This window comes from Neofelis nebulosa, chromosome 15, assembly GCF_028018385.1.
Source record: "Neofelis nebulosa isolate mNeoNeb1 chromosome 15, mNeoNeb1.pri, whole genome shotgun sequence".
Lineage (NCBI taxonomy): Eukaryota > Metazoa > Chordata > Mammalia > Carnivora > Felidae > Neofelis > Neofelis nebulosa.
Window position 1 is genome coordinate 20,450,143 of NC_080796.1, and position 26,531 is coordinate 20,476,673.

At 39.0% G+C, this 26,531-nt stretch overlaps 1 protein-coding gene across 2 annotated transcripts in view; it reads right to left on the bottom strand.

Moving 5' to 3' along the window:
• Window positions 1-9,057: 9,057 nt before the first annotated feature.
• Window positions 9,058-26,531, bottom strand: part of VAMP4 (vesicle associated membrane protein 4) — a 48,613-nt gene continuing 31,139 nt past the window's right edge. For both annotated transcript variants that reach the window (XM_058702319.1, XM_058702318.1), the window contains 6 exons: window positions 26,428-26,474; window positions 22,870-22,920; window positions 15,893-15,993; window positions 14,877-14,956; window positions 12,206-12,257; window positions 9,058-10,285 (listed from right to left, as the gene is read on the bottom strand). In XM_058702319.1, coding sequence (XP_058558302.1) covers window positions 10,257-10,285; window positions 12,206-12,257; window positions 14,877-14,956; window positions 15,893-15,993; window positions 22,870-22,920; window positions 26,428-26,474 — 360 coding nt within the window. In that variant the 3' untranslated portion in view covers window positions 9,058-10,256. The remainder of the gene's footprint in view (window positions 10,286-12,205; window positions 12,258-14,876; window positions 14,957-15,892; window positions 15,994-22,869; window positions 22,921-26,427; window positions 26,475-26,531) is intronic.

The following is a 26,531-nucleotide window of genomic DNA, read 5'->3' on the forward strand; positions in this document are numbered from 1 at the left end:
TAGGTAGGATCTTGCTCTCTGGGCCAGGCTAATACCAGCCCATGGGTACATGTGAGTATAACTGTACTGATTTGAAATTACTGATATACTTCGTTCCCTTTGGCAAATAGCCACTGCCCTGAGCTCTGGAGGGTCCCCACCCTGGTCCTGGGCCTAGTATTCCCAAATATTTAAAAATATTTTGAATATTGCCTTGCCCAAGCTGGTGCTTTCAATGCTTTTCAACTAGTGACTGAGTTGTATTAAAAAAATTTCATTGAGGGGTGCCTGGCTGGACATGTGACTCATGATCTTAGGATTGTGAGTTCGAGTCCCACATTGGGCATACAGTTTACTTAAAATTTATTTTTTTAATTTTTAAAAAAAGGTTTGTAGTTGAGAGACAGTGTGTGTGCGCGCGCGTGCGCGTGGGTGCACGAGCAGGGGAGGGGCAGAGAAGGCAGACAGATGATCCAAGCAGGCTCTGCACTGACAGCACAGAGCCCGGTGCAGGGCTCGAACTCACAAACCAGGAGATCATGACCTGAGCTGAAGTCGGACGGACGCTCAACTGACTGAACCACCCAGGTGCCCCTAAAATTTTTTTCATTGAGTTTGCAGGTCATACCAAGATGGATAGAGTATTGAGGGGACAGGTTTGTCAATTGTATGGGATGGATGGCCAATAACAAATGGGAAGAGATTTCAAAGGAGTGGGATGGAAATTTGGTAATAATTTCCTTGTGCCTTGACATTTATGACAATCATCATCACTCCTCCTCCTTGATCTCAAGAGTGAGTGGAGACATGAGAAAGAGGAGGCCTGGTATAGAGTAGGTGTTCAATAAATATTTGTGACTGAACGATTGAAAACATGACTGAGTGACAAGTGGAAGTCACTACTGGACATTTGTTTCTCTGAGGGTTAAATAAGATAATCGTCAATGCGACAAATGTGAAACACCTGCTCTTTGGCAGGTTTGGGTGAGGATCCAGGGTTGAATCCAATCAAAGACTATTAATCAATTTAGAAGGGAAACAGAAGGTTGAGAAATGAGAAACTATCTGCAGCAAGGAAATCATGAGCCAGAGAAAAGTATTGTTTTTTTTTTTTTTTTAAAAGGAGATGAAAGTTAATGAACAGAGAATAAAATCAGTAACAGGGCAGTGGCATAAAAAAAAAATAAAGTTAGCATGACACTGGTATTAAGAGGAGTAGAACAGCCAGGCTCTGAGATAATCCTCCTACACCACTGCAGTTTACCAAACTTATATGGGCTCCATCTTTAAAGACAGATGTTGATACCATGTAAATAAATGCCCCAGAAGAATATAGCAGATGAGCAGGGATGGCTTCGTACGGGTGTGTGATGGGAGAACTAAGGGAGATGATTCATTTTCAGAAATACCAAATAAAAAGCTGTGCTGTCTAGTTAACAATAGGTTTACAACCTATTGGAAGTATGTATGAACCCCGCCCCCCCCTCCCCCCACTCAACAATGGAGTCCCAAACCCTTAGACGCTTCACTTCCTGGTTCTTCTTCCCCTCTCTGTTTATGGGCTTATTTTTACGCGCTTTGCATTGAGCATGTGCCAAAGGACAAATGGAGGAGGTAGTGAAAGTCTCTGCGTCCCCTCAAGGAATGTACATGTGTTCCAATCAGACTACTTTTTGCCTTACCTGAACACAGGTGACCGGTTGGGTAAGGCTGTAAGCTCTGTAGTACTCAGCCAATGAGGAAGCAAGGAAGGGACTTGTATGTGAGCAGATAAATTGTCCGCTGTGAGTGCCCCAGTGTGCCTGTCGCTCACACATCTGTTCTGTTTTTAATTTTTTAAATTTACATACAAGTTAGTTACCATACAGTGCAGCAGTGATTTCAGGATTCCTTCATGCCCCTTACCCATCTAGCCCATCCCCCCTCCCACAACCCCTCCGGTAACCCTCAGTTTGTTCTCTATATTTAAGAGTCTCTTGTGTTTTGTCCCCCTCCCTGTTTTTATATTACTTTTGCTTCCCTTCCCTTATATTCATCTGTTTTATATCTTAAAGTCCTCATATGAGTGAAGTCTTTCTTCTGACAAGTTTCACTTAGCATAATACCCTCTAGTTCCATCCACGTAGTTGCAAATGGCAAGATTTCATTCTTTTTGATTGCCAAGTAATACTCCATTGTGTGTGTGTGTGTGTGTGTGTGTGTGTGTGTGTATATATATATATATACACACTACATCTTCTTTATCCATTCATCCATCGATGGACATTTGGGCTCTTTCCATACTTTGGCTATTGTTGATAGTGCTGCTATAAACATGGGGATGTGTGTGCCCCTTCAAACTAGCGCACCTGTATCCCTTGGATAAATACAAGTAGTGCAATTCCTGGGTCGTAGGGTAGTTCTACTTTTAGTTTTTTGAGGCACCTCCATACTGTTTTCCAGAGTGGCTGCACCAGTTTGCATTCCTGCCAGCAATGCAAAAGAGATCCTCTTTGTCTGCATCTCGCTGACATCTGTTGTTGCCTGAGTTGTTAATGTTAGCCATTCCGACAGGTGTAAGGTGGTATCTCATTGTCGTTTTGATTTGTATTTCCCTGATGCTGAGCGATGTGGAGCATTTTTCCATGTGTTGGTTGGCCATCTGGATGTCTTCTTTGGAGAAGTGTCTATTCATGTCTTTTGCCCATTTCTTCACTGGATTATTTGTTTTTTGGGTGTTGAGTTTGATAAATTCTTTATAGATTTTTGGATACTAACCCTTTATCTGATAGGTCATTTGCAAATATCTTCTCCCATTCTGTCGGTTGCCTTTTAGTTTTGCTGATTGTTTCCTTCGCTGTGCAGAAGGTTTTTATTTTGATGAGGTCCCACTAGTTCATTTTTGCCTTTGTTTCCCTTGCCTCTGGAGACGTGTTGAGTAAGAAGTTGCTGCGGGCAAGGTCAGAGAGGTTTTTGCCTGCTTTCTCCTCGAGGATGTTGATGGTGTCCTGTCTTATGTTTAGGTCTTTCATCCATGTTGAGTTTATTTTTGTGTCTGGTGTGAGAAAGTGGTCCAGGTTCATTCTTCTGCATGTCGCTGTCTAGTTTTCCCAGCACCACTTGCCAAAGAGACTGTCTTTATTCCATTGGATATTCTTTCCTGCTTTGTCCAAGATTAGTTGGCCCTACGTTTGTGGGTCCATTTCTGGGTTCTCTATTCTGTTCTATTGATCAGACATCTGCTCTTGCAACAACATTGATCAAAGCTTCACTTCTCTGTACTCCAAATCGCTGTGTCCCTCCTTTGATTGGGTTGACGGGCTTATTTCTCACACGTGACACATGCAGTCACACCATGTGCTCTCGAAGGGCGCTACACTTGGTTAAAAGCTCTGTCACTGTCTTGAAATCCTTAATAATTATCTTTGAACTTGTGCTTGTAAGCGAAGTCCAAATGGGCATGCGTGGATCTCCGCGCCTTGCCATGCATTTGCATACAGCATTCATGACTGGTACTGCCACCTGGCTTCCACAGCACTTCCACCTGCACTTGCTTTGAGTCTCCCTGAACTCCCATTGATGGGGTTGCGGAGTGTGGGGGTCCAGAGCTGACGACCAGGAAATAATTGTTGAGCCATCTTTGGTGCAAAGAGGTGATTTTATTAAAGCATGGGGACAGGACCCGTGGGCAGAAAGAACTGCACTGGGGTTGTGAGGAGTGACTGGTTTATACTATGGAGTTGGGGGAGGTAGAGGCAAAAGGGAGGCCTCCAGAAGGACTTTGATATGCTAAAGAGGACTCCTAAGATACTGGGGGCCTGGCTGTTGTCAAGCTAGGGTTGTTTTTTCTCTAGTAAGGCATTAACATTAAGGCAGTAAGGAGTTCCTGGAGAAACCTTATACTCTGTATTTGCCTCAACTACTTGTCAGTGGGCAGCAGGTTGTAAGGAAAGTTAATTTTGCCTACCATTTCCTTCTTGCCTTTGTTCCCCACATCACTATGGAGAGGAGAGTGATAGCAGGGCTCCAGGCAACTGAGTCTATAGGTTTCTGGAGATTAGACTATTGGTAAGATTGCCTTTTTTCTTGTAATTTACTAAGACATTTATAAACTGACAGCGACACAGGTCCTGCATGACTGTGATCTCTATCAGTTAACCCTTTGTTTTCCCCGTTCCTTTGATGGGCAGCCAGGAGTGCCTGAGGGATGTCATAATAATCTCCCAGTGGTGGTGATGGTGGGGGTGGGGTTGTTAGCTTGCGCTTTGCCCTCAGCCTGCCTTACGATCCCTCATCACTGTTTGTATCCTGGGCCCAGTGGAATTCTGAGCTTGTGTCCAAATCAGCACAGCTACAACAGCAGGGGTGTTGACAGCCCCAGAGGCCACTCTTTCCATTAGAACCAGACCTTGCTTCCAATGCAGAAAGTGGGTAATGGCATTCAAGAGCCTTTCTCTCCTTCTCATACTTTTTTGATTGCCAAGTAATATTCCATCCTGTGTGTGTGTGTGTGTGTGTGTGTGTGTATACACACACACTACATCTTTATCCATTCATCTATCGGACATTTGGGCTCTTTCCATACTTGGGCTATTGTCAATAGTGCTGCTGTAAAGTTTGGGGTGCATGTGTCCCTTTGAAACAGCATACCTGTATCCTTTGGATAAATGCCTAGTAGTGCAATTGCTGGGTCCAGCAGTGCAGAGGTCATGGTGGCTCTGACAAGAGTAAGTTTGGTGGCAGGTGGAAGCAGATGCTCAGCTGTCCTGTTCAAGAGAATGAGTGAAGAACCACAGCAAATATGGGCAAATTCTCCCAAAGACTGTTGCCAGAAAGCGGAGCAAAGGGACGAGGTGGAAGCTGACAGGAGCAGTGGGGAGAAGGGCTGGTTGGGGTTTTTAAGAAGGAAGAAGCAACAGCCAATTTTTATGTTGCTGGGGAGGATCCAAGAGGACACCCTGTCCCTGTCCCTTGTTGCATTGTGCTCGTAGACCCTGCGTGCATCTTGGAAGACTCCTCAGTTGACAGCTAGTCCCCTCACTCAGCACATGGGTAAGCGCACTGCCCGTGGCCCCGCTCAGTTGGCTACTAGTCGGAACCCTTCCTATACCAGCAGCTGAAGAGCAGGCTGACGTTCACCTGCTCCACAGTGCTTTCTAGCACTTAATAGGCATTTTCGAAGTGTGGCTGTTGGATTCAGGTCCTCCGATACGACCTTCCTGACTGGTTCTCTCACACATTGAATTGTATTAAATACTATCGTTTTCAGAATGCACTTGCCAGGGTGCTCCCCGGCTCCCTAACTACAGCACTTTACTTGTGGACACTATAGATCTCCCGGTACAATGTGCCCCCAAATATCACCCCCCTCCCACACAGTTTTGGAATATTAAAAAGAGTAAATTTAGCGGGTAGGTGGATGGAGGTTGAAGAGAATGAACACTACTCTGGTTGTTTCTACCTTTAGAGACCAGCCGGCTGAAGGATACCTCAGGGTTTCTGACCGGGACATTTACGTCTGAGAGAAATTTCTCCTCCGTCCTCTCTTTCAAGTAGACGTGACGGAGGTACATCGTGAGTATTCCACCTCACGATGGAGGTGAGACTCTGTGATTTTACATGGAGAAATTCCTCCTGAACTCCATCGGTAGGTTGTGCATTGGGCATGGTTTTTAGACAACACTTTGTCTCTCATTTTCCCCTCCAGGTACTCTATTGGAAAGCTGGGATGGGTTAAATCAGGGTGATTAGCCAGATGTTATTTTAAATGCTTTGAAGGTAAGGCAAGTAACACATACTGAATAAGCCAAAGTGCTTAATTTTGTTTTCTACGAAATACTTTATTGTTTACTATGGAGGGGCTACAAATACAGATCTGATATGAACACAATGTCCTAAACTGTGTAACATTGGTGAGAATGGTGAGGAAGAACTCAGAAGCTAGAGACCAGGGCACATGGCATTTACATTTGCTCATCTCCACCATACATCTTAAAACATCAAAGGCACTTATCAAAATGGGTAAATAAGAGTGTGGAATTTCAAACAATGATACATACCCAAAGCATAAAAATCAAGTGGTTGAATTTTCTTTTGGGTTGATTTTTAACATTTTACTAACATTTTTGATACACAATTTACTTTGTAGCCTTGAAATCTAATCATTAAGACTTCTTCAAATGAAAACCTGATGGAATACCATAAAACTGGAATTTTTCTATACCCAATTATCAAAGAGCACTAATATTTCCTGGTAAGTCCAAAGGCCACTATTATGCGAATCATGTCCTCTCTATAGTGAGGACTACAGGAGCTGACTCTCACTAGCACACTGGTGTCTTTGTGACTTCCTAGGCACACGATCTAGAAACTGCCATGTACACAACATTGTGCTGGGTGCCATGGAGACACAGAAATATGGTTACCATCTGTGCTCTCACAAGCTTACATTTACCCACTTTAGTATATGTGCTGCCGAAGCGAGCACAACATTTACCCACTTCAAATGGGTCGGTCATGCTTTCAATTCCTACTGCCTTGTTCTAAGCAGTTTCTTCTAATAAAACAGGAACCAAAGAGTTTGTGTCCCCATCCCTTATTCTATTTGATTTTCAGAAAAAGAGTTAAGACCAAATCAAACTTAAAAAGACGGCCCAAGCCCTACATCAGTCCAAAGTGTGGTTCCATTTGCCTACAACATGAAAACAGCAGTGGACAGATTGAGACAGTATCTCAGCTCCACAGGACTGTCTTTACATTGCTTTGTGACAATTTCCTGCACAAATAGAAGCATGCAATGCATTCTACAACAAATGTATAAATGCTTTTGGACTGACTTTGCCCTTACTCCACACTCGCAGAAAAATGGACTTCAATCACATCTCCATGTCAAAACACAAAATTAGACTAGTAAAACAGCAGGTAGCTCTCCTTGACCTAGTGATACTCTGACTCCATACAATTAAGGACCTCTTCTAACGGCATCCCTTCTCAACATGAAAAACTATTTCTTGACTATCTTTCTTAAAAAAATAGTGGTTATTTTTGAGAGAGACAGAGCACGAGTGGGGGAGGGGCAGAGAGAGAGGAAGACACAGAATCCAAAGCAGGCTCCAGGCTCGAGCTGTCAGCACAGAGCCTGACGCGGGTCTCAAACTCATGAACTGTGAGATCAGGACCTGAGCCGAAGTTGGACGTTTAACAGACTAAGCCACCCAGGCACCCCTATTTCGTGCATATCTTCTAATCAGTGTATACACATACAGATGTAGAGTTAAGTGTGGGCAACAACACTGACAAAGCATCAACCGTGTTGAAGAGTGTACTAACAGTGAGAAATTTCTATTTCTTTTTATTCTGGCTTCCTTAATCTATACAAGTATAATTTTCAGGAAATCCCTATGCTATACAGAATTGAAAGATGTCAATTTTTGCTATAAAAATGATTTTCTAATGCAGAGTGATTGTACAGTAAGAATGTAATAAGTGGTCCACAGGAGAGCTAATACAATGTATTTCTATATCTGATGTATACTAATTATTATTCTTCCATTTTAGGTAATGTTCCATTTCCAATATTCAACTTTCTTCTCATCAAGGAACCCCCAAGTTCATGAACTCTAAGTGCAACTTCCAGTGAGCTTTATCAGTATAGAGAAGCCAAAGACCACAGGTATCACTGGGTTATAATCAGAGGGAGTTAATCAGTATTACAATCATGAAATTGCTTCTGGGCGATAGACTTTGGTAATTACACGTAAATCATAAGGGTATGATTCAGGCATTATAAAAATGACCTGATTTCACTAGGTATCAACTAGTATTTATTAAGCTACCTGAATTTTTCTGTTGATTTTTGTTGCTGTTAAATAATGATATTTTTGATAGTGGTAAAACTGCATTTTTCAAGTGCAGGATGATCTGAGCTGAATGAGAAAAAGAATGATTAAGGGAAGAAAGGCAGGCAGGTCTGGCATCAATTTGAACATATTTCGCTTCTGTTTTTGATTTTAAAAAGGCTCACGTGTCTAAGATTACCACAATAAAGTCATAAACATGCCAGCTATTTTCAGAGTCTCAGGATTAATCAGGACCAAGGAAGACAAAATGGTAAACTGTGAACCAGGCCACCACTAGTATGGAGAGCGACACACCTGCCACCAGTATTTTCGGCAGCAACATATTTAAATACAGAGAAAATTAATATATACGCTATTACATAAATCCTCTAAGGTTAAAATTTTTAAAAATAGTTTTATAATTTTATTTTTTATATTTAAGAGTGGCATACTTTATTAAAAGAAAACACTGGAGATGTGGATTCTTTTTGAGAAATAATCACATAGAAACCAGATTTCTACACCTACCCATGGAAAATTAACCACTGATGAATCTAGTTCCAATCCCAAATAAAAGAGACACATACATATGTTAGGAATGATTCTGTCCACTCTGTTAAAACATTTCCATTCCTGAACTATATTAGCTACTAAAATTCTAAGATGCTCATTTTCCTGGATATCCCCTATTTTATTAAAGGATTTAGTATTTATGTTATTTACATTAATTGACATTTACAAAGAGAGACCAGTGACAGTACCCTATAGTATGTAAGACTTTTACCTTTTTTAAAATATTCTTACTGGACTATAAAATTTAGTGATTATATTTACATCTTTGTAACTTGTAGGTGTCTTGAGTATCTCTTTTTTGTTGTCGTTGTCTTAGTGTTTATTTTGTGAGAAAGAGAGTGTGTGCAAAAAAGGGAGAGAGAGAGGATCCCAAGCAGGCTCTGTGATATGAGTGCAGAGCCCAATGCGGGGCTCCATCTCATGACTGTGAGATCAGGACCGAGCTGAAATCGAGTCGGACGCTTAACCGACTGAGCCACTCGGGTGCCCCTTGAGTATCTCCTAATATGCCTCCTCCCTTCATATTTCTTTCCATTTAAACAGAACATTTTGCCTCTTAGTACTGAGCCTATAGAATTAAAACAAAAACAGATTCTGTGTTTCATACATCCTGAATTAAAATGACCAAAGAAATAAAACCTACACAGGACCATTTTTCTTTCCTAAATACTGCTTCTTCTATTAACCCTATCTCAGATTTAGTTACATACATACAGTCAACATATCCATGTGCACCAGTGTCTGCAGAACCTCTAATGTTATGATAAAGCTTCCTCCCTGATAGAGAACTATGTATTTTCACTTTGACTTGTTGGCACATTTTAAAGTTAACAATACAGTTTATTGCTGTAAAAACAGTCTTAGATTAATGATGACTCTAGCTATTAGGTTAGTGACTGATAGATAACTCTCCTGGCTTTTTATAATCATTACTGGTGGCTAATTTGACACTTGATTGTACAACATGCATCTCTCAGGGGATGATCAGGAATGCAAAAGTAGCAAGTTCTAAGACGATTTTGCTACTTTTAGCACTTCTGGCAGAAGGACTAAAGAGGGAAGCTATCAAAGAAAACAAAATTAAGGAATAAGTTACCTGTGGAGTTCATTTACTCACATCAGGATTGTCCCTCCTTATTGCAGGCTAACTGGAAACAGACTGAACCATGCTATTCATGTTCAAACACTCCAATGATGTTCTCCAAAAATTTTATTATCTCCAGTTTTATGGTGCCATACTATGCTTTTCATATTGTTTAAATTTTCCAGTTCCATAATCCAAATGCCAAAAAATTACTACACATTCCCTTATACAGTCAAAAATAGGTTTACTGGAATGTTTTAGTTATAGCTGAAGGCAGCAACATTTACAACATTTAGCTTTTGTTACGCCCATAAACGTGGAAATTGCTCGCAAAGCAACTGTAATGTGTGAAGAATCTTGCAAATACCGATGGAACGACGGTGCATGTCCTAGCACAATGATCTGGTGCTCTCCATGGGCTTCTTTCTGGACTCCCGGTCTGACCCCAGGTCGATGCGATAATGCAGGTCCTTCTACTAACAGTCTGCAGTATCGCCATCACTGTTTAATTATGTATACAAACAATAAACTGGCAAGTATCCGGTTTCAAATTAGATCCTTGGAATATGGCAAAATAGAGGCTGGCTATCTTTGCCTTAAACATAATTTTTAAAGACACATTTTGTTAGAAGGGAAGAAGATAACTGGACATTCTCAATGCTCCAATTTGAAGTGATACTTGCCTCTTAGTTTCTTGAAAAAGAAGTTTTGAAAGTTATATACATGGGTTTCATTTAAATTATGCAGCAATCTTTTATTATTGTTGTCCCAGATCTTGCGTAATGAAGATCTCTGTCACCAAATCAAGTACGGTATTTCATGACTATAAGAACTGCAAAAGAAAGAAATGGGAAAGGAACATATCAAAATCAGATTCACATGCTATGTTAACAACAGTGCTCCTAAATGTAGCTGTGTCCACTTTTGGAAATAGGCAATGAAGAAGAAATTCGAGATGATCTGAGATGAAAGGTAACAAATGAGAATAAGCAAAAACATCATAAAACAAAGTAAATGTCTAACATTGGCCATTTAAAAAATTTATTTATCTATTTATTTTGAGAGGCTTGATCTCCTGACCCTGAGATCATGACCTCAGCTGAAATCAAAAGAGTCGGATGCTTAACCGACTGGTACCCCTGGCATTTTTTTTAAATGATTTTATTTTTAAGTAATCTCCACACCCAATGTGGGGCTCACACTTACAACCCCAAGACTAAGAGTCATATGCTCTACCAACCAAGCCAGCCAGGTACCCCTAATATTGGCATTTTGATCAAGCAGATTATGGCAGTATTACCATAGCAGACAGCTGCTAATTTAAATATTATAAATATTATCCACTTTATAAAAAAGTATATAGGATATATTTGAAAAGCATGTTTAATATATTAACAGTAGCTATCTGTGTAGTAAGATTACAGTTGAGTTTTACTAATGTTTTATTCCATATTTTCCAAATTATCCACCATAAATATATGGTCCATTCTTGGTATCTACAGTAGTTACGTTCTATAAAGTCACCACAAACATCGAATCAGTGAATACTGACTGAATCGTTGTTGGTAGGGAACATGCAGGGTTAAATTCTTGCAAGCTCCTGGTTACATTTCTGTCAACCAATCAATATATAACCTTGTGTTTTCTGTACCTTTTAATATATATTGTTGATTCATTAACATTAAGCTCCTGGCCAACAGCACTATATGACTCATGCCCAAATGAAGTTATCTAACACATTTATTTTCCATAGGGTACATCACAGCCTTCCTGAGGCTGGACAGCACTTCGGCACTACACTTGGGGGCCACTTTGAACAGTGAAATCAACAAGATGCACAAAAATGTGAGAAATGTGGCACTAAATACTTATTTTATGAGCTGAAACTAGAAAGGCAGACCATGGCCTCATTGGACATCAGCTGGGAACGTGCACGTCAGAAGCCTCAAATTTTTCTCTGCTCTCAACACGGCTGCCAATGACTGGGAAAGCACCTCGATACTGATTTCTGGTTTACCAATCAGTGTCACCCAGTGGGTGAATTCCCAAACACAGAATCCACGAATAACGAGGATCAGCAATATTTCTTTGGGACAAACTGTTCTGTTTAAAAGGGGTATCACCATGGAATTTTTCAAGTGGTTATTTTGAGACCCTTTCTAAATCTTCATAAAAATCCCTGTAAACATAGGTAAAGAGGCTTTGGAGAAAAAGAGATAATAAAAATGACCCGACTTTAATAAGAATACAAAGGAAAGGAGAAGACTAATGCTTAAATGCCTGAAATCAAGTTCAAATCCAAAACAAAAAGCAACAAAACAAAAAACTATCATATGGTGAAAATTTATCTGGATTTGTCTTCCAAACATAGTACAAAATACAAGCTTCCATACCTAAAGTTAGTAATAGAAAATGGGTGTAAGAGTAGCCATATCTGGCCTCAAAGAGCTTAGCCCTGTATTTGTGGGTGGGGGTGGGGGGTAGAAAGTTCTCTTTGAGAATCTGATAAAAGATATAGATTCTCTCCCATAAAAATGTACATATGCCAAAATGTAAAACTTTACATACAATTTACAAACATTGTCAGAGCTACAGATCCTAGGTTAAGAGGTCCTGACTTGGGTCAGAAGTCATTACTCAGTCCTGACATTAGTCATACTGGGTCAACTGAAAATAAGTTAAAAGGGAAATTAAAATGAACTCTAAAACAAATAATGCCCCACACAAAATTACTAGTCCAATAAATACTTACTGATAATCACTAGCAAAAGGGTAACAGCAACCAAAGCCATGATGGCTTTTATCTACAACACACAAAAAGGCATAAGATAGATATTAATGTTTGACTTGTTAATAAAGTCAAGATTATCTGCAGTGCTATTTATGATACTAACTCATCAATGAACAGGCTCAATCCTTGAAAGCTTTTCACATTTTTTCTCATGTGAACTTGCTGGCTATTTGCATCTTTTTGTAAATAATCAGAGTTCCCAAATTCAAGCATTTTGCTTGACTGGATTTTGTCCAAGGCTGTACTTACTGCACAGCAAACAGTTAACAATCAAAGCCCTCAAGAGCCTGAACATTTGTCTATGATTTCTCATGCTTCTAATATGAGACCAGGAAAAGTATGAAATTTTAGCAACTCTGTTCAAAAGTGTCAGGATATGGTGAATAACAAAGGCATTTAATACAACTGTTTCACTATATACAAAGCAGCGTTTTTTATGACACTTATACTCAAAGTATATGAGAATTCTGTTGGTCTTTGTTCCCTTACTCTCTTCTTGGCATTTTTTGTCTCCATTCTGAGGAATATAATTTCAATTCTTCATGAATAACCTCATTTAATAAGTGGCTTGCCTAAGGGCACTCCGTGTGCCAGTTTCTCAGTTGAGAGCAGAAACTTTTTTTTTTTTTTTAATTTACATCCAAATTCATTAGCAAGAGCAGAAACCTCTTAAGATTAGTCCACAGTCAGCTGCTTAATATTTTCAGGTCACTTCTCTATAAAATGGTCACATTCCTCATTTAATCCTAACATGCATAAGCTATAAATTGGTTTGATTTTCCTGATGAATTCAAATGAAAGTCTTGTTTTCATCAAACTTTCTCAGATAGTTGATTAAAGATGGTTCATTAATAAAAAAGATGCCCAGCTACTATAAACACATGAAACATTAGGAGTATCAGAAATAGCAACAAGAAGTAGCTATTGTTACGTTCCTGAAACATGTTTCTGGTAACATTTTAGTGGCATTGCACTTATGAGAAAAGCAGAGTGACCAAGAGAAGCCATGGAAGCTCTGCAATTTGGACACCAGGTGCCTATCAACATTATGATAACCAAAAGATGTAGAAATTCTCCCTCCCCACCTGTTGGATTAATTTTGCTCACTTATTTTTAAAGTCAGATTTATTGAAATACACTTTCTCTAGAATAAAATTCACCCTTTAAAGTTCATTCTGATGGGTTTTGACAAAGATATAGTTGTCAGCCACCACCACCAGTCAAACATAAGGTATTTCCACCACTCCAAAATTCCCTCATACCCAGTTATAGTCAGTATCCACCTCCCTGCCCTGAGCCATTGGCAACCTCTGATCTGTGCTCTGTCCCCATATCCCTTTTCTCAGCCTTTCCTAAAGTTAATCGAGAAAATGGCAGTGACATAGGGACCATTCAGAAATATAATTTAAAAATATAATTTCATTTTTCTCCTTAAAAGCATACTGTTCCTCTGATCTTCTGATCTGAAATCCAGTAAGTACAAAACCACAATTTAGATATTTAGATATGGCTAAAAAAAGCTAGTCACAATGCACATTATGATCATCTTTCTGTGGCTACACAAATGGGTCCTGTGTACGTATGGGGAAAGTGAGTGGCTCGTGGACCCTTTGCTCTTCCAAACCAGGTTATAGAACAGAGAATTTCTACGAAAGTGGAAAACTTAAAATGGAAAATTTATTCTTCAAAGGATACAAATTGACAACAAAATTCCAGACAAGGGGAACAATGAAACATGTTCCCTTCCTCAGTTCTATTTGTGAAACTATGACCTAACAGGTAGACAAAAATAAGTAACTCCACAACAATCCTGGGAAGAAATTCTTAGCATATGGCAAAGTCAAGTTTAGAAAGTTATCACTAAACTTGAAAGTGAGAGATTAAAAACAGTGAGTTTATGTCTAAGATTTTCAACAAAGCCAAAAATGACACGTGGAATTGGGAGGAAAAAGAAAACTGCTCGCATGACATGAAATTCACTATAAAATCTTAAGCATTTTCTGTTCAATGATTAGCAGCCATATTTAAGAGGTAAATTCATTCCTATAAAATTTTTGTTAAGAATATATTATTATGTACTGATTTTCATTTTTTTCCCCTTGTTAAACATTTCTCTTTTATTTCTTATTTCTCTGGAATAATAAAGGATAGTGAGATTTTTTTTTAAGCCCCATTTGTCATAATGGATTCTGACATAAACTACTTTTATTTTTCTCAACAGAAAATTCTTTTTCTCTAGCTTCCACTCCATCTTTTAAATATTTCTATATAATGCTAGAAGTGGCTCCAAAAAGGTACTAATAATAAATTAGATGAAAAATTTATATTTCTTATAAGGTAATAAGTCCACAAGAAGCTAAATCATTAATAAAATGTGGGTTACTTTCTGTGACGAAATCCATGGAAACATCCCTTTGGGAACTGCTTGATTCCTTTAGGTATTCCTGTCCCCAAAGCTATCAATTATTCAACAAATATTTACTGACTCCCAGCACATCCCAAGTTCAGGAGATAGAAGAAGCAAGGCAGCGGTGGTCCCTGCCCTCCCCCCAGAGCTTCAAATCTAGAGGCCCTATATTCTTCGAAGACCACCTGAGATGCTGGGCCACTTATCCAATAGCTTCTGACTTACTCTGCATCCACGCCACCACATTTGCCTTCGAAGTTGTTTCGATCTGTTGCTAAAAGCAGTTGCATTATCCGATAAGCTTTCTATATCACATAGAGGATGGAGAGAAGGATTAAACGACATAACAGGATTCTTTTATCTAGTCACACAAAGACAAGAAAATATTAATTTCTACTTCTGCAAATGCATTCCCTTTTAAGCACGAAAACAACATCCTCCCTCTCCTCCACCCACAAACTGGCAATCCGTGTTGGGAGAAAAGAAAGAGCACAAAAAGTACACAAAAGTACAGGTCAGTTTGCTCAGCCCATTTTTACAGTAAGATTAAGAGAAGTCTTCCCAGGGCCCTCAATGTTTTCACATAAACATATGAGTTCTGGTAAGAAAATACTCTTTAAAAATTCAAGTACTTGATACACCTATAGAAAAAAAATCTACATGTGGAGAAGGTTAGATTCTTAGAAGATACAAAAAGAGACTGACTTTGAAGGAAAACAATGAATTTTAAAAGTGGTTAAGTTTTTTGGTTAGACAAGTCTGTCCAGGATTAATCAGGTATTTAGCTATTCATCATTGAAACAATATTTGAATACCTAACATGTGACAGCAACTGTTACAAGAGAGACTAACATTTGGCAGTAAAGAAATGTTGCTGAGTCGCCAGAAAAAGCATAAGATAAAAACATCAGATTAAATTTGACATAAGTGTTGAAAATAAGTGATTAGACTTCCTCCCTGAGAGTATGAGAAACACAAAGCATATCAACATAATAAGGCAAAAAAATTTCTACTCTATTCAACAATAAATTTTAAAAATTTCCATCTTCAACCAAACAAATAATGCAGTAAGATGATTCAAATAAAGGGAGCTAAAATTAAAGTACTAAAATCACAAACTTAAGGACCAAATATCATTGTCCTAAATCAAGATTCCTAAACTTTGGCTAGAGGAATGTGAGGAGAAAAAAACTATCAAAACACAGATTAACAATATCAAGAAATATATGAGGTAGCTGTACCTGATTTGTCCTGTAGTTCATCTAGTCTCTCCCCTCTTTCAATTACCTTTGTAATATTTTCTTGCATGACATCAATAACTTCATCCACCTGATTCTGAACACTAGTTTAAAAGAAAGATTTAAAAATTATTTTTTCTTTTAAGAATTTTATAATTGCTGAAACTTTCATTAGAAAACTTCCATGATAGAAAATAGCAAGTTCTCAGACAATTATTCAACTCAAAACATTTTTATGTAGCAATGCCCTTCCATTTGTGGGCTTGAATACCCAGGCAATTAAAGATAAGTAAAAGTAATATTTAACTTAAAGATGGCTTGTTTTTAGCCCTGTTCCTGCAAATTAAATGTACTGCCAGAATGTCCAGTAATTTTAGAATTTAGTCAAATAGCTTGACTCTAATCCAGTTTAATCTGCTTTTCAACAGGCTACTGGGGCATCACAGACACAGCTATAACGTACTTCTGCTGTGTTTATACACTAAGGCTAACAAAGGAGTTTGCCTAGGATGTTATCAGCTTATAAAAATATTCAGTTTCCAAAATGGAAATGTACACTGATAATCAGGGGCTATAACCATTCACTGCTCATCAGTTTTCTCATAAACAAACAGGGTTTAAGACACTGGCACACCTGGAAAGGTTTTGAAGCGGCCAAGAGAGAGCAGAAAGGAAAAATTGTTTTGCTGTTTTTCAAAATGAAAATATAATTTCCTCCTTTATGTCTGGTGATGAGGGCCTGTTCTAACCAAATTTCAGACTGTCTAATAAAGATTTAATCTTTGGGGTGCCTGGATGGCTCAGTCGGTTGAGCATCCATCCGACTCTTGATTTCTCGGCTCAGGTCATGGTCTCAGGGTCGGGAGATCGAGCCCCGTGTCAGGATTCATCTTCACTGGTTCTTAGCTGCCTGCTCTCACTCAAGAGTAACTTCAAGTACATAAACACAGAAGCATTAAGTAACTTACAGTGTTTAGTTTTCCTCTGTTCTGTTACACAAAAATTACCTTAAATTACTTCTTAAAATTGTCATACCAGTGAAATATTTAAAAGGAGAAATAAAATGAACTCATGGTTCTTACAACTCAAAATATGTTTAAAATGCATTGGATTATATATCTCTTTATATATACTATGTACATACACTATATAGTGTGTATGTGTGTGTGTATATACATATATATTATATATATGGCATATATAAGGACATGTAATTGTTGTTTCTAGTTGGGGAAGAAAGAACTGTGTCAATTATCACAATTTCACAATGTCACAATTGTAAGGTTTTTTAAAAAAAACTCACAATACACCTCTTGTCTCTGTCCTCTATTCCACACTACCCCTCAAACTAACCCATTGAGTCAGGAGTAAGGCATGGATGTGTAATTTTTAAAAAAGAGTTCTATCTCTTCCCTATCACAGAGCTGTATCTTCAAAAAATTTGCTTTAAAATCAAAATGGAGGCCCCATTAGACATAGGTGGGTTCAGAAGTAGTCTCAGATTCAAGTAGCAATTGCTATGTGTGATGACAGTCCTTCCTTCTTATGGTATACCCACTGACTATCCACACACAGACTCAGGGTTCACCACAGCTCCCCAGAGTTCTGTGCCTCAGATTCTACTGAATATTAGACTGAAGCAGATCTAAGCTGGGACAAGCAGAACTCTCTTCTGCCCAAAAAGATCTAACAAGTCCCTGAATCCCTAAGATGTCTTGTTGCAATTCCTAACCATCTAAACAAAGAGCTAAAGATGTTCACCCTATCTAAGAACAATAGCACAAATACTTAAGCAACTAATTAATATATCTAATAATTAATGAGAGCCCACTATGTATTGTTTCAGGCACTGGGAAGACAGTACTGAAGAAAGCAGACAATTCTGGCTCTCATGGAACTTAAGTTCAAATGTGCAAGGAGCGTACTGCACTAACTCTTAGAGCTGTGACACAGCCCGTCCCCATCCCACTTCTCCATTTAGAGCATTTAACACTAAGTGAAAGTACATACCGATTTTCTGCCTTTCCCCCACTAAGCTCGATGAATGCAGAAAACGTGCCTATCTTGTTCACTTTTGCAGCCCTAGTACCAGCCACGGTGCTCAGAGCAGAGTACCCATTCAATGAACATTTGTTGAATAAGCAAACAATTTGAGTATAAATCCTGCAAAAGCATACCCAGTTACCTGAGGAAGATATAATGAGGCAGTATACCTGGAGGTCTTTATTTTTTTTAAATGTTTTTATATTTGACAGAGAGAGAGAGAGAGAGAGAGAAAGAGAGAGAGAGAGAGAGAGAAAGAGAGAGAGAGAGAGAAAGAGAGAGAGAGAGAGAGAGAGAGAGAAAGAGAGAGAGAGAGAGAGAGAGAGAGAGAGAGAGAGGAGAGAGAGAGAGAGAGAGAGAGAAAGAGAGAGAGAGAGAGAGAGAGAGAGAGAGAGAGAGAAAGAGAGAGAGAGAGAAAGAGAGAGAGAGAGAGAGAGAGAGAGAGAGAGAGAGAGAGAGAGAGAGAGAGAGAGAGAGCGAGGGCACGCATGAGTGGGGGAGGGGCAGAGAGAGAGGGAGATACAGAATCTGAAGCAGGCTCCAGGCTCTGAGCTGTCAGCACAGAGCCCAATGCGGGGCTCTAACTCACGAACTGTGAGGTCATGACCTTAGCCAAAGTTGGACGCTCAACCGACTGAGCCACCCAGGCGCCCCTGGAGGTCTCCATTTCACTGTGACAACTGTAACAGAAACACAGCTATTGTTCATCAACGACTAGTTTTGAAATACCCAAGTAGCTATTTTCAACATTTGCAGGAGATGACAACAGCCTAAAGTAAGGCGGTTCTGCAGGGTAGGAATGGACAACATGTGCTGCAGCCCTACACATGATCAGATGATGGCTCCTATAGACATTTAATACACTACACGATTCTAAAGCAAAATAAAGTTCACCATCCACTGGTATAACACTCAATCCAGCTACTATAAAACCCTTATTTAATAATGGACAATCTCATAATTGGGTTTCTGTATTTTAAGATGTTCTCATGCCCAGAACACAACTTCCATAGAAGTTTAGTTCATAGAAGATAAAAAATTATCTATTTGTTTTAATATAAAGGGTAATTTTTTAAAAACAAGCAATAACCTATTTTGCAATTACCTTTTACATTTTCACAGCAGTTAACAGTACTGGGTTCTATTTGTATTTTATGTTGATCCTATCCTCATCATTACACTTCAAATGCCTTCAAAGCAGAGACTGTCCCACTTGTCCTTTTATTTCCTAGGTCATGTGAAATGTGCCCAGTAGGCATTCAACAAATATTTTCGGATCTGAATGAAATATCTCATTCATTCAAAAAACATTTATTAAGGAATTATTATGATACTATTTATTGAGGACACCAATGTGAAGGTTTTAAGTCCAGTCTTTAGAAAGATTACAGTCTACTGGGGAAAACTGGTATCCATGATTATACTACATGTGTTAAGTGCCACAATGGAAGGAAGCCCATGGTACCAGTCATGCAGCCTAGATGAATTCAGCCTGGATCAGAGAGAGATGGCGTCGAGATCCTGGTACTGAGTTTTGAGGGGAGAAGTATGAATTGGGCAGAGTAATGAAAGTGGTTGATGGTAGGAAAGTTCTAGGTAAGAGGAGGGGATATTTCAAGTATCGAGTGATTCACTGGACATTGGTGAAGAAGCTGGGGCAAGAAAAGGGTGCAGGACTTCTAGATTTATAATTTGAGCAACTGAGCGTCCGTAGATGATGAGCATTGACTGAAAGAAAAAATTAAGAACTCAAAGGAAAAGCAAGTTTGTATAGGAGGGTGTGGAGATTTATATCATTTCCAGTTAAAGGAGAGTCGGATGGTAGAAGAAAGGACACAAGAGAGAACATACCCAGGAAAGGATAAAACATGCAGAAAGGAAAAGGTATTTCAACGTTGACTTAAGTCATCCTTAGAGTCTGACACAACTTGTATTCCTGAAACGTCCCTATTCTAATCAACAGGGAAGCTGCGGTGTTGTGGAGTCTGTCACAAACCTCTTGGAGCCTCATATTTTCCCACATGATCGTCTCTCACGTGTGAGAATTAGATGTAATAATGTTTAAACGCTTAGCACAATGCCTAACCCTTACCCTGTGCTTACTGTCAGTGTTCTTCCATTAAGAAGAGAAAAGTGCTCAGCAACACTTTTCCCTTATTTTATAAAGAAAATATTTATTTTTACAGTTAACACCCCCATCTTGTGGCTTTTTAAGGTACTGTTAACAAAAGAAGGTTTAAAGTTATGCTGTATTTTTGCAACTATATTGCTGTTACATCATGGAACATTCCTTGGGGGCCTTTTTATAAAGTTAAACTGATTGGACCAAGACTATAGTTAGGAAATTCTCTACCCAGAACAGAGAATGACTGTAATCCATTAGAGTTGCATTTATAAAGCTATTTAACTTAAAAGCAAAGAAAACATTCCAAAGAGAATCATACATTTTATACAGGCAAGTGATTACTTTAAATCTAACCAGAAAAAAAATCTTCCCTCAAACACTTGAATATTTTTTGTGAAAATAATCTGGTGGCAACATGCCAATCGAATTCAAACAAAGTAATAATGTTGCTGATCCATGAGGTCAAGAAACACCCTGTATTAAAATGTTATAAATTACATGGTGATAACAGCTTAAAGAACTCACCAGCGCTAACAGCGCTAACAATTTTGGTTACTCGACTAATGCCAGGTATCTGTCCATGGGCAAGCTGTCTGGTAGATTGTGCTCTGCCATCTTGGGGCATTCTGGGCACACACATGGAGTCATGCCCTGGTTAAATAAGCATCCATGAGTCTGTGCCCACAAGGTTTAGATGACTGACCACCTTTTAAGTCTGGCAAGATTTTAGCTCTAGAGTGAGAACCATTATACTTACTCAACAATTCCTTACTTTTCTAAAATTCTGTGATCACCAAAGATATTGTGCTAATTAATATGTACATATACATATTCATGTGTGTGTGCCTGGCACTTGTTCACATAGACATATGCTTTGTTTGCAATGCCTATTTGGTACAACCAGCAGCGGTTTGGGGTTCGGCTGGAAAATCATATTCAGAACACTCAATAGGCCATACTCAGTACTAGGCTCACTCTGCAGAAGGATATCAGAGACAAAAGCAAGCATATGGGCAGGACAAAAAACAAGTGTGTCATCAATGGAGTCCTTTTCTCTAGAGCAGCTTAGGTATGAGAACTATGTGGGTGAACAGAAGTCACTCTGGCTCAGTGTAGAGGAACAGCTCTGCCATGGCATCCTGATGACCCTGAATGTTTTGTAGCCCTCCCAGGACATGAGAAGATGAATGGCTTGTGAAGCCATCTCTCACTCATCTCCCTAGAAGATTGTCCACAGACAATTTCTTACCACCTCCCAGGTTCTGATGATGTATGAGGCTTTCTGCAGGGCGTATCTGCCGACTATAAAACCGCCGAGCTACAGTGCAGAACCGGCTCCTCTGTAACAGGGTACCCTGCAACTCCTATTACAGCCATGCGGCCCCTTTTGTTTTGGAATCATCATTTTTGGTGTGTCCGAGAACCCAGAGGGTCTGGCAATTCTTCCTTTTACTGCCTACATGTTATGGACTGCCTGAATCTAAGCAGTCCTTTGTATCTTTACTGGCCAACAGAGACTTGGAGCAGCAGACTCTTCTGCTGGCCTTGAAGGAGCAAGTATCATGGGTTCTCCAACTGCAAGGAAAAGAATCCTGTCAATACTACTTGAGCTCAGTCAGTAAATAGATCACAGCCCTGGCAAAACCTTGATTTCAGGCTTGTGAGACCCTGTGCAGACAGCCCACCTAAGCAGTGACTGAACTCCTGACCCATGGAAAACGTGAGATGATAAATACGTATTGTTTTAGACTGTTAAGTTCAGGGCAATCTGTCAGACAGTAAGAGAAAATGAAAACGTCCTGTCCAGAACTCAGTTTGTTGGAACCTTGGTTCTGATTTCAGAATCCATTAGCTAGGATTAGGTGAAGTGTGGATATTTTTTTCTTCATACCAATGGCTACCTTACTAAAGCCCAAGTATCTTAACAGTAACTTGATTTCCTATCACAGCACCCTTCCCACTATGTGCCAACTATAGCCTGAACTAGAGCAGTGGCTATCCCTCCTGAGATCCTGAATCCATTTAGTTTACTGTCCATAGTTAGTATTCAAAACTTAGTCTGTTTCCAAAGCTGTTTCACTGCTCTGCCCATTCTGTCTCCCTTCTTGTCAGGACTCAGATCCTTCTGACATTAGATACATTTACTACCACATTACCCATCACCCACCACCACCAACATATACAGATAAAGGTTTAAACGGAAAATTAATTACCCATAAAACTTAGATCAATATATGTATTAGAATAAGTAACAGATATGACAACATTCTGGAGGGATACAAAAAACAACTGCACTTCCAAAAACCAAACCTATGATATTACATCTATTATTCTGAAAATGGGACTCAAGCACAGATTTAAACCAAAACTGACCTTGAGATTATGCTAAATAAATGCATCTGACATAAAGTAATCAAGTTAAGAAAACCAACAAACAGGCACCAGATTTCCTTAGCTATGATTCAGAGGTAGCCTTGTGAAAATAGAAAGTTACTGGATTTTTACAATCCTGTAGTTATAGTCAGTCTACATCTGGGCTCAGCAAAGTTTTTTCTGTAAAGGGCCAGACAGACAATAGGTATTTTAGATTCTGTGGGCCATAAGGTCTTTGTCACAGCTACTCAAATCTGCCATGGTAGTTTGAAAGCAGCCACTGGCAATAAGAAAACAGGCATGGCTGTGTTCCGATAAAACTTTATTTAGAAAAACAGGCAGTAACCAGATTTGGCTCCTAGGCTGTAGTTTGCCAACTCTGGGTCCACACAGAAATATGATAAAATCACTTAAACAAATGAGTATCTCAGGAACTTACTGCTTAATTTTATCATTTCTAGGTCCAAATCTTGGTCCAGATGGTCCCCTTCTGAAAACAAAATACCAAGTACATATTAATGAGAGCATTAAAATAAAAAATAGAAAGCACATACACACAATCAGGCTTAATTCTAAACATGGACCAGTAATTTACCCCAAGGAACCACACATAACTGGTATTGCTGGAACGTGATGTGTAATCACATCTGCACTTCACTGGCCACAACTAACCTCATTCTTCTGAATGTTAAAACTTTCACAGAAAATAGAGTTTATATAACCTTAAGTTACACACAGGTTGTTGTAATCACTAAACTCTGAAACATCGTAACAAGAGTGCCAGTGACTATGAATAGCTTTCTGATCAGTTATAGACAGAAAAAGTAAATTCACCTTTGAATTAGGTTATAATAAATGCTGATTATCAAAAATGAATACAGAAAAAAATCCATTCAAAACACTCTTTTTTGTTGCTCATCTTAAATTTATCAACAAAGCTAACGGGAAATTCAGGTCTATGAAAATACCAACATTTCTCAAACTGTTATTTGTTAGTCAAGTGTTGTATCATTTCAACCAATCCATTTTAATATTGGGGAAATAAAAACTTGTGGATAATCCATTTTGAGTAATTAGCATTCCTCTGATGATTGAGAATAAGGTATAAATTATAAAACTTAAAAAAAAATAGAATTGGGGAGACTGGCTCAGTTGGTGGAGCATACGACTCTTGATCTCAGGGTTGTGAGTTTGAGCCCCATGTTAGGCATAGCGCTTACTTAGAAAAAAAAAATTACAAAAAAGAAAAAGATCTCTACCAATTAATCACTAACTCCCCATTCCTCCTCCTCCTAGCCCCTGGCAATCTCCATCCTGCTTTGTGTCTCCATGAATTTGTCTACTCTAGGTACTTCATATAAGTGGAATCATATAAAATTTATCCTTTTGTGAACAGCTTCTTTCACTTAGCATAGGTTCTTGGAGATTCATCCATGTTGTAAACATATGTCAGAATTTCCTCCCCCCCCCCCTTTTTTTAATATTTGGAAAGAGAAGAGAGAGAGAGAGAGAGAGAGAGAGAGAGAGAGAGAGAGAGAGTGTGTGTGTGAGCAGGGGAGGGGCAGAGAGAGAGGGGGAGAGAGAGAATCCCACGCAGGCTCTGCGCACTCTGCACAGAGCCTGATGTGGGACTCGATCTCAAGAAACGTGAGATCATGACCCGAACCAAAATCAAGTCAGACAATTAACTGACTGAGCCACCCAGGCGCCCCAGAACTTCCTTCCTTTTTAAGACTAATATTCTACTATATCCATACACCACACTTTGCTTATCCATTCACCTGCTGATGGACATTTAGGTTGCTCCATCTTTTGGCTCTTGAGAATATTGCTGGGTGTTGATAAACTGCTGGGTGATAAACCTGGATTTTGATTTCTTTTTTAAAAATTTATTTGGTTTGTCTCCTCTTCAACACCCAAACAGACCCACAGTGTGTGGAAGCTGTATTTTGAGCAAGTGTGCTAGCTGCTTGTCAGGCCCTCTGCAAAAGGTACATTATTGGGAGTGGACTTCCAGGGGTACGTTGCAGGTCTGAAGAATTAGTGTTTCTCACAAGGTATCTCGCTGACATTGAGAGAATCATTTATGTAACCTTTTCAATACGAGGCCTTTTCAATACGAGGTCCTTTCTGACGGGTAGCTAGTGCTCTAGGTCTAAGGCTTTTTACCATATTTGCCACTGTGGCAATTAGCTTTGTGACTCTTGGGAAATCTTGTCACATGTAGGAGGTATCTTCCCACATCATCTGACCTTGCCAAAATGATACTATTTCCTATTAATGGATTTGTTTCTTATGTTGTTCACTGCTTCATGGCTGTCAATGATTTTTATAAAATGTTTTTATGTAGGGGAAAAGCCTCTACAAAAATCTTACAAAATTATAACACAAAAGGGAGACAAATGTTTGGGGGAGGAGGGGGCACATCTGCCTACACCAATCTCTAGAGAAAACTCCTGCCACATACGTCCTCCTTCCTGCCTTTGCAAATACAACTTAGGTCTATATGATGACAGCCCTTTCTAATTATAACTGTAGATGACTGATCAGATCAATTAACTGACAAAGTATCAAGGCAATTCAATGGGAAAAGGATAATCTTTTCATCAGCTGGATGGATAGCCACATGCCAAAAAAAATAATAATTATCCTTCACCCTTACCTCAACCATACATAAAAATTTACTTGAAACAGATTATAGAGCTAAATGTGAAAGCCAAAACTAGAAAATTCCTAGAAGAAAACATAGGAGGGGATGCCTGGGTGGCTCAGTCAGTTAAGCATCCGACTCTTGGTTTTGGCTCAGGTCTCAATCTCATGGCTGGTGGGATCAAGCCCCGCACTGGACTCTGTGCTGACAGCACGGAGCCTGCTTCGGATTCTCTCTCTCCTTCTCTCTTTGTCCCTCCCATTTTCATGCATACTCTCTCTCTCAAAACAAACTTTTAAAAAATTAAAATAAAGAAGAAGAAAACATAGGAGAAAATCTTAGTAAACGTGGGTTTGGCAAAGATCTCTTAAATAAGCAAAAACAGTAAAAGAAAAATGTAATAAATTGATTTCATCAAAATCAACACTTTGATCTTCAAAAGATACTGTCATGAAAATGAAAAGATTAAGTCACCAGATGAAAAGTAAATGTCTGTAAAACACATCTGACAAAGAACTTGTATCCCGAATACATAAACAACTACATAAAAAGACAAAAGATTTTAACATGTACTTAATCCAAGATATGGGGGTGACAAATACACAAAAAAGAGGTCCAACGTAACTTGTCATTAGGGAAATGCAAATTGAAACGATAGTGAGATACCACCACACATCTGCAAGAATGACTAAAATTTAAAAACTGACCATATATAGTACTGACGAGGATTTAGAGCAACTAGAACTCTTATACGATGCTGGTGGGAATATAAAATGGTGCATCACTTTGGAAAACAGCTGTAAATATATACCGGCCACTCGACTATCTCCTAAGTATTTTCCCAAGAGAACTGAAAGCATCAATCCACACAAAAACTTGCACATAGACGTTTAGAGTAGCTTTATTCACAATAGCTAAAACTTATAAACACCACAAATATCCATCAATAAGTGAATGGATGAATGAACTACAGTATATTCACACAATAGAATACTTCTCAGAAATAAACTATCGATACATGGGGTAGTGTGGATAAATCTCAAAATAATTATGCAAAGGGAATGATACCAGGAAAAAAAAGGCATACTGTGGGATACCATTTAAAAAATTCTAGAAAACACAAACTACGGTGAAAGAAAGTAGACCAGTGGTTGCCTGGGGATTGGGAGGGTGACAGATTACAAAGGGTATGAGGAAATTTCAGAGGTGACGGTCATGTTCATTACTTGATTTTGGTGATAATTTCACAGGCGTATAGTACATGTACCAAAACTCATATTATATACTCTATATGCATTTTACTGGATGTTAATTATACTCCAATAAAGCTATTTAAAAAAAACTTACAGAAAAAAGTCTTCTTCTTCATCTGAATCATCTTCCAAAAGATTCCTCTGTCAAAAAAAGAGGGGGAAAAAAAAAAAGATGTGAGTTTTCAGATTCAGACGTCT